The sequence below is a fragment of the Pygoscelis adeliae genome, unplaced genomic scaffold (assembly GCF_000699105.1).
Source record: "Pygoscelis adeliae isolate BGI_AS28 unplaced genomic scaffold, ASM69910v1 Scaffold33, whole genome shotgun sequence".
NCBI lineage: Eukaryota > Metazoa > Chordata > Aves > Sphenisciformes > Spheniscidae > Pygoscelis > Pygoscelis adeliae.
The window spans coordinates 1,576,525-1,585,008 of NW_008824413.1; the positions used below are offsets into that span (position 1 = coordinate 1,576,525).

The window sequence follows — 8,484 nt, forward strand, 5'->3', positions numbered from 1 at the left end:
TTATAATATTATATATTATATAAATATTATATATTTATATAATATATAAAAAATGTAATATTAAAAGCAGTAATTCGCCCAAAAAATGAGTATCAAAAGGAATTTTACATTCCCTTAATGACCACACAGAATTTAGAACAGTTTTCCATTGACAAGCACATGGTACAATAGGCATCTCTCACCCTCACATCCCTTTCCTGGCTGTTCTTGGCTGGCTATAGGTAATGGTAGGCCACAAGTGAGTTTTAAGATACATCAGTGCATTATTGAAAGACATAGTGGGGCCAGACAGATCCCTCCGTTCCTAAAAATAAGGGAATTCTCAGGTGACCTACAGGCAGCTTTGCTTGCCACCCCCAGGGGTGTGTGTCTGGGTTCTGTTCTGCTCTCTGCCACCGATGCAGTTTGATGTGGGGCAAAATTAGCCTCCTTCTACCTCTTTACCTGTCTGCAATATGAAAATAACAATAAGGATCTTTCTGGCAAAGAAGCTATTCTGCTGTGTGTTGTGCATCAGAACTTTCATAATACCTCTACAATGTACTTTGCTATTGGCCATATATCTCAATTTATGAATCTTTGCTCTAGTTTAAATAACGTAGACAATGGGTTTGCCTACACCTTCTGTGAAATGGAGTAAAAAGTCTTAACACCTTAATGTATTCACGTTTTCTGATTTTGCATTTTTTTATTTTTAGTTGGATTCCTTACAAGTTTGACATATACAGGTAATTTGTTTTTCCTGGGTTTTATGCCATGCAATGACATAAACAACCTGATTTGACATTAGCAACCTGATTTAGTTGAAGATGTCCCTGCCCACGGCAGGGGGGTTGGACTAGATGACCTTTAGAGGTCCCTTCCAACCCAAACTATTCTATGATTCTGTGACTATACTTATAAACTATTTTATCATATTTTGTCACTGCAAGGTACAATATATTTTGAATTTTTATTTTGAGAAATCAAAATACATTTTGAACATTTTTCTCTTTGAGAAATCAATGCCTCCAACCTGAGATTTTTTTCTTCCTCTGAATTTCCAAAAATGAGTGCCTTTCAATTTGACAAACAAAAATAAGCACTTATTTTTCAACTAAATAGCATTCTTCCATGTTATTTTAATCATATTATTTCAGGTATTTTAGGAAAGGAACTGGACCTGTTAATTTCAATTATCTGCCTTTTGTTAGTCATTGCCTGTTTGCATAACCAGAAGAAAATTTGCTGAAAGGATTTGGGCTTACAGTAACCCGCAGATTCATTAAATAATATAATCTTCATCTTTAATGATATAGTGTTCAAAAAGTGTGAACTTTAAGCAAGGACGGACGAAGGATAGATTTCTCCTTAAATCATTAAAATATAATACAGAATTCTAATATTTAATTTAAAATGTTTTAAGAGAGCAGCTCTTTACTAATATTTTCCTTTGATGAACATCCAGGAGAGAAAACTGCTTTTAAAAGCATTCTATCCATAGAGTTATTTTTCTGTCTTTCTTTCACCCCTTTTCCCTCCATCATATATATTACCTTGCCTAACAATCAATTGATTCACTCTTTCACAGTAGAAATATGGTATTGGTCTAGAAGAAGACTGGCTAATCAGATATAACTCACCCAGTGGGACACTTTAGAGACAGTAATATGTGTAAAACATAGCTGAGTTTATTGTGGATGCAGCTGAGTCACAGAAATGTATAGCTCTAACTACACTGCTATATTACACAGTCACAGCAAATTTAAAAATTCTTAGAAGTACATACGTTCAGATTCCTTGTGATGGCGGTGTCTTTTTTTAATATTAATATGGCTTTAATTAGGAAGAAGCCTTTATCATTGATAATACTTAGACTCATCACGCATTAAAGCTGATACAGAAGCTTTTTAAAAATAAAAAAATAAGCACTGTACAATAAAATAAAGCAGAACCAACAACTAAATTTAGCTAGCAGATTCTTGAATGTGTTCCAGCATCGTAAATTATGACTTGATTTAAAACCCATATAAATATCCTTACCTAGCAGTCTCTTTCTAATGCTAAAAGCTGTGTAACAGCTAAAGCTTCCAGGTAATTATTTCTAAGTTAGATTCTGGTCTCAGGAAGACTTTTAAATCCTAACTGAGTAGCTGCTGTCATAAACTTGCAGCCTTTTCTGAAGAAACGATTTCAGCTTTCAAAAAAAATGATACTACTATAAATATATTTGGGTGGTGTTGGAAATACAGATTTAAAGAAATGACATGATTCCTCTCGTTATGTGTTTCCCTTTTAGAGAGAAAAAACTGTAACATTGTTTTCATAACCTTTCACAAGTGTCACTTACAGAGTAACCATTCTGAATATTATATATTCCTTTTGACATTTTCAAAATCTACGGTAAGATAGAGATAGACATCTATAATTAATCCTTTTTAATGGAGAATAAATTGAATGAAAAACCACAATTCTGACCCTTCCAATACTATTATTCCAGTATTATCAGGCTCCAAACTACATTCCCTTTCCCCTTTTCCAAAACTGTATTTGTCTTTACTCATTCTGTATCACAAATACAATGACTCTGTTTTGTTCTGTATTAGCATGGGTGCTGAATCATCTCAGGAAAACAGGGCAAAGGACAACAATGATACCATTGCTGATCAACAATAAAACAGAAGCCAAGTTTAACAAATATGAGCATCTATTAGTATAGGTGTAGCATGCAGATTTAAGAATCATAATACCTAACTAAAGAAGGATGATGGGTCAGAATAATATCTCCTCAAGGTACTGATCTAAAGAAACAGGAAAGGACAAAACAATATATCTGAAAGACTAGGTATTTCAAGAAAAGAAGTTTTAGTTTTAGTGGTATTACACTTGGAGTTTTAGTGGCATTACACTTGTATTAAAATAATTTATTAACTTTCACATAATTTTTCTAGAAAAAACTATGTTTGAATATATAAAAACTTCAGAATTGATATTTTTTTAAATGCCAAAATTTTACATACAACAATAATTGGTCAGGCAGAACTCCCAATTTAGATAGATATATGTATATGCAAAGTAATGAGAATGATGATAGAAAAGATATTTAGTGAATAAATATAAGACAACTGTAGAATAAACAAAAGGACAAAAAGAAACATAATTCCATAAGCTTCACCTGTTGATTTCTCCTGTCATTTTAAATGAACTGGTTTATACAGTAATGGATTTACATAATAAATATACAAAATCAGGTAAGAAAATGTCAGTTCACATTTCCAAAGACCAAGAGCCACATTGTAATAAGAAAAACGCTAACCAGACTGTCTATTCTTCTGGATTACTGCATGTACCCGGTGATTGAAGGCATAAGCCTTCTGGCCTTATACCTTACAATTTACTCATGTTTGCAATAATCTCCATGAAATGTACAACTTTTCATATTTTATTGCTTAATTAGCAACTTGCCAAAAAATTACACTATATAAATGCAATTTCAGGGATTTTTTTTTCCCCCACATGTTCACCTACTTTTTATTGGGATAATGAGCTGAGGAATGACAGGAAGAATCTTGTTTCCACCATGTTCCAGCATGTCATGGATTCCTTGACGAGCAAAAAACTCATATGGAAATGTCATTTCACAAAGCCCATCAAAAAACAAAGGCAGATAGTAATGATAGTCCAGTTTTTCAATCTCTACCTGAAAATACAAAATAAATAAACAAATAAATGTAATTTTTTAATACTAATACAATGTGATCAGGCCGACAGATAATTCATGCCATCTACAGAGGTATGTTTAGTAAATAATAATTCATTTTATATCACTGCAGAATATAATGAAGTCTCAAATATGGTTTATGGGCAGATATTGAAATCCAGAAATATTAGACCTAAAGAAAAGAATGGAAATTAATATACTCCCATATCTTTTCACTTTTTGATAAGTCAGTACCAGGTTCTGGTATTCTTGCTCATACACCTTACTTTGTAAGTTACCCATAGGAATCAAACCAGCCATTTTAAGAATAACATTCTGTTTATTTCAGAAAAATCTGATCTTTACATCTTCACTTGGACACTCAAAAGAACAAATAAGAGGAAGAATCCTGTAACCAACAAATAACCAGCACGGCACAAATATCAATAGTTGTACAGAATTCCCAACTTTCTAGAATATTGACCTAATTCTATTTCCTATTAATTTCAGGAGCAGAATTCTAAAGAAATTCCATGGGTCTCTACTATGAAAAAAGGTAGAGAAATTAGGTACCTATTTCTAATAGGAATCTCCCTCCAATCCTAAAATACAAAGCCTGCTAACCTTCTCAAATTATAGACTTTGTGAGGGGTTTTGCACTCAATCCTAGTTTTTTTCCCTTTTCCTTCTTCCACCCTTCTACATCAGCACTCTGATGTTACATACACTCAGGATAGCCAGAGAGAACCAGAAGTTGTTTGCTTTCAGCCTGTCAAAGCTCTGAATACAGCTAAGAAGTGACTCAACAGCAAAGCACTTTCTCTGAACAGAATATGATCCTCAAAATCACTTGGAGATCAATCCATCTCTTCAGGCATCCACTTCCATTTTTAAAACACTGCTTAGCTGCTACCCTGTTTTTCCAGTGAGATTATATTTTGGAACTGGGTAGATGCTTCCTCCTTCACACCTAACAAGCTTTGTCATATAGACCAAGATGAAGCTCCAAATATCCTAAAAAAAAATTCTCAGGATAAACAAACAAATACCCAGCCTTTGATTTGGGGCCAGTAATCACATTCTCACTTGCACTGTGGAAGAAAAGTCTGAAATAAAGCAGCCAAGAATTGAACTTGGGTTTTACATGTCTCGGGTAAATCCCATAGTCGGCAAGTAGCAGACATAGATTCTCTGTTTGCAACCGTGATTCATTTTCCTCCCTGCTTGACTCTGAGCAGATCTGAATCCTGGTCTTGCACATCTTAGCTGCTGACTCGACTGCTTTGGTCTTTCATGTTGAAGCTGATCCATCCATGATAAATGAAAATTAATTGGAACAGATACTTGAAAGTAAGTCCTTTACATTTGCTGTGAGCATCTCACTATTGGCAGATGTAGTGCCAATTACATACTTTCATAGTCTCACATGCACAGATTGTTAATCTCTTATAGGAGACTAAATTGTGTAAGACCTATTCACCTATGTGAATGAAATCAATTCCCTGCAATGAACCATGCAGAAGAAGGAACAAATGAAACCCACATTTCCTATTTTCACAACACCATATATGTTGGCTTCTCTGTAATTTTTGCTCATTGGCTTTTTGTTTCACAAGGAAAAATGCCTTTATCAGATGCCTTTAGGGTCAATAACCCAGGGTCAACTTGTGAGAAAGTTCAAAAACAACTATACCAAGCAACCATGTATGAAGATCTTTACAAAACAAGAATCAGAAGACATTTAAATTCCTAAATTGGTGGGGTTTGTATTTCTTGAGGACATTCAGCATGCTGCAGATATACTTGTGAGATGGCAAAAGAAGTCTGCCCCCAAAGTCACTGAGGACACAAGACAGCAATATAGCAACTACAGACTTCTGGTGACAAGCCTAAGTCAGAGGCCAAATTGTTCATTACAGCAATAAATCTGTATCAGGTAAGAAATGGCCAGGTGGTCAAAAAATCATTGACAAAAGAGCAGGACCAAGAAGAAACAATTTTTTCCTGCTCTCTGTCAATAGGACAATAAGATGTCCTTCAATATTTTTCTTTTTAACTTTTAATTTGTAGTTTATAAGATTATTAGACTGCATTTTTTGTTATTGAATGTTCTAGTTTCAGAAAATTGAAAACAAAACCTACAACAGCTACTTGTGTCTGGGGAAAGCTTTGGATGTGAAAAAGAGACATACAATTAGTAATGTGTGAGCTTTTTCTTTAAACTGGGGGGTGTGTTTCACAAGGAAAAACACCTTTATCAGATTAGGTCTTGTTTTTTTAGGTTTTTTGGGTTTTTTTTTTTAGAATCCATTCCTTACATGGGTTTTTGACAACTCTTTCAAAATTACAAACTATTTCCATGGAAAAATATCCTTGATGGATACACATCTATGTTAGATTACTGAATCAGGATTTGCAACTATTTTGCTCAAAACACATATAGTAGACTCTCTCATTTCTTTCCTCCCACTCTTCACTAACTGTAAGAACTTCCCCCTAACTGTATCTACCAGTTACCTTTCCTCTCAAAGATGTGATATTTCTGATATTCTGAGCAATTTTTCTCAGCTGTTCTTTGCCCTTGAAATATGCTTTTTCTGTTTCAGATATAAAGAAAGCCTATGTGTTCAAAAGCTTGTCAATGTTTTTCAGTGATAACAACTGGTTAATAAAAGATATTACCTTTATCTACCAAGTCTGTCTTACAGTTATACATTACATATACATAGGAATGATGTATTAACTTTAATGTGAATATGATTTCTGGGTTTAAAAACAAATCTGATTTTTACATATAACAAAAGCTTTATTATGAAAAAAACCTCTACAAAATATAGATCATAAAGCATTTGTGTGTACTCCTTACTTCTCAGTTAGTTCCAAAGCCATAAGTGGTTGGCAACTAGCATGGCTCTGAAAAGGACTCTGATTTCTAACTCATTTCTTGAAGTGTCAGCTGTCCAAGCATACAGCCAATTTTTACTTAACATTTTGTGCTCTATAATAACTCCCACAATATGGAAGCCAGAAATATTTTGCCTTACATTCTGTGGTGTGAAACCCTTTCCTTCTATGTTTACTATTTAGCTTTTAAAAGTGGCTATTATACAGCTGTTCAGAGAAAAATGTGATTTTTCTGTTTATGCCCACAAAATTCTTTTGGTTTTCACATCCACCCACAAAAAATGCTGATTAAAACTCAGATTCTTGGCAAAACTTGTCCACATCTGACAATAATGCTGCAACTATGGATTTTAAGAAGAAATCTCACAATAATTATTACGAACTTCTGTATTAGTGGTTTGTAAGTTGTGAGAACCAAGCTTCTGAATTTTCAGTAAATAGGCAAACTAATAGAAACTGATATATTACTATAAAATATGATCACAAACCAAAAAGAACCGTATTATAATCAGTAAAATAATTTCATGAAACTTCCATGCTACTTATGTATACTACAAGCTCCCTAGGTGAAAAAGAAACAATATATAGTTTATAATTGTTATTTTATCAATATGTATAACCAATGCACAAGATGGGAGGAAACTAGTGGCAGTATCACCGTTAATTTGTCCAGCAGAAAACCTGTTCCTACGAAGCAGCTCATGGTGAGAGGCAAGTCTGCTGAGATAATGAAAACCCAGATAAAGAGTCTAGGTTGTAAATAGTGAAAATTAGCTTTGTGGCTAATCTGTCTGTTAGATGAAGAAAGCAAGCTATTTGAGAGAACCTAAGGTATAGAAGTTTGACAATAAGGATGTTATTGGCCTTTCTTAAATAATCATATTTAAAGTAATCTGGTAATCTATAAGGCAAACCTGAGATTTAGAAGGTAGTGTTTAAGGTACATAAACAACTTAATTTTCCATCTCATTTCACGCAACTGATTACATAATACTATATGTCTTTGATATATCCAAATATTGGATTTGATCTCCTAGAAACATTGTACCTAACTGTTTATGTACTCATTTAGCATCTTTATCTAAGGCATTAAAATGAGGTATAGTAAAAGAAACTCTGGAATTGTTGGTTTGATAAGGACAAACAGGAGTTTTTGTAAGGATTGTAAAGATTTTGTAAGGATTCTTTGGTAAAATAATAGTTCCATTTAAGATTTGTTTTCCATTCTATACCAGCTATTTCATCTCTATTTTCTAGGTTAATGGAAAAAGAATAGCAGAAACATTCTTGAATAGTCTCAGTTTTGAACTTCCTTTCTGATTTCTTTTCCAAGGTTTCTTTTAACCTTCTTTCAAGGTTTCTTTTTTTCTTCCAATATCTTCTACCCATAGTCAAGATGAAGCCTGTGCATTTCACAGTTCTTGGTTTCTTGCTTTTAGTGTATTATTTGTCTCGATTCATAATGGGATGTTAGTTTTAATCTTCACTGTGGAGCAAGCAATGCTCACTAGTATTTTCTGGCCTTGATTAGATGGAGTTTTGAATATGGTAACTTTGCTTATGGTACTTATGGTTCAAAGCTCAATTCTGCTGTTGCGTTTAGTCCCTACAAGTTTTCCAGCAAGGAATTATTCTCTTTTTAGTCTGTTGTATTTCACCTTTCAATACATACTACATAGGCTCATACTACAAATATTCTCTATTGAGTCTTAGTCTAAATTATTACTCGTGTCCTATAAAAAAAAATGAGGGAAGTTGTACCTATATTTTGCATTCTGCAATGAAATGATAAAATACTTATCTTAAAACAAGTGGAACATTATCAAACTCGAAGAGAAACAGATAATGGCAAGGGAGAAATCAGATAAACACCCTGTTGTGGTTTAACCTCAGCTGGCAAC

At 33.6% G+C, this 8,484-nt stretch overlaps 1 protein-coding gene across 2 annotated transcripts in view; it reads right to left on the reverse strand.

Moving 5' to 3' along the window:
• Positions 1-8,484, reverse strand: part of PACRG (PARK2 co-regulated) — a 264,280-nt gene that overhangs the window by 116,265 nt on the left and 139,531 nt on the right. For both annotated transcript variants that reach the window (XM_009320754.1, XM_009320753.1), the window contains one exon: positions 3,508-3,679. In XM_009320754.1, the coding sequence (XP_009319029.1) occupies positions 3,508-3,679 (172 nt within the window). The remainder of the gene's footprint in view (positions 1-3,507; positions 3,680-8,484) is intronic.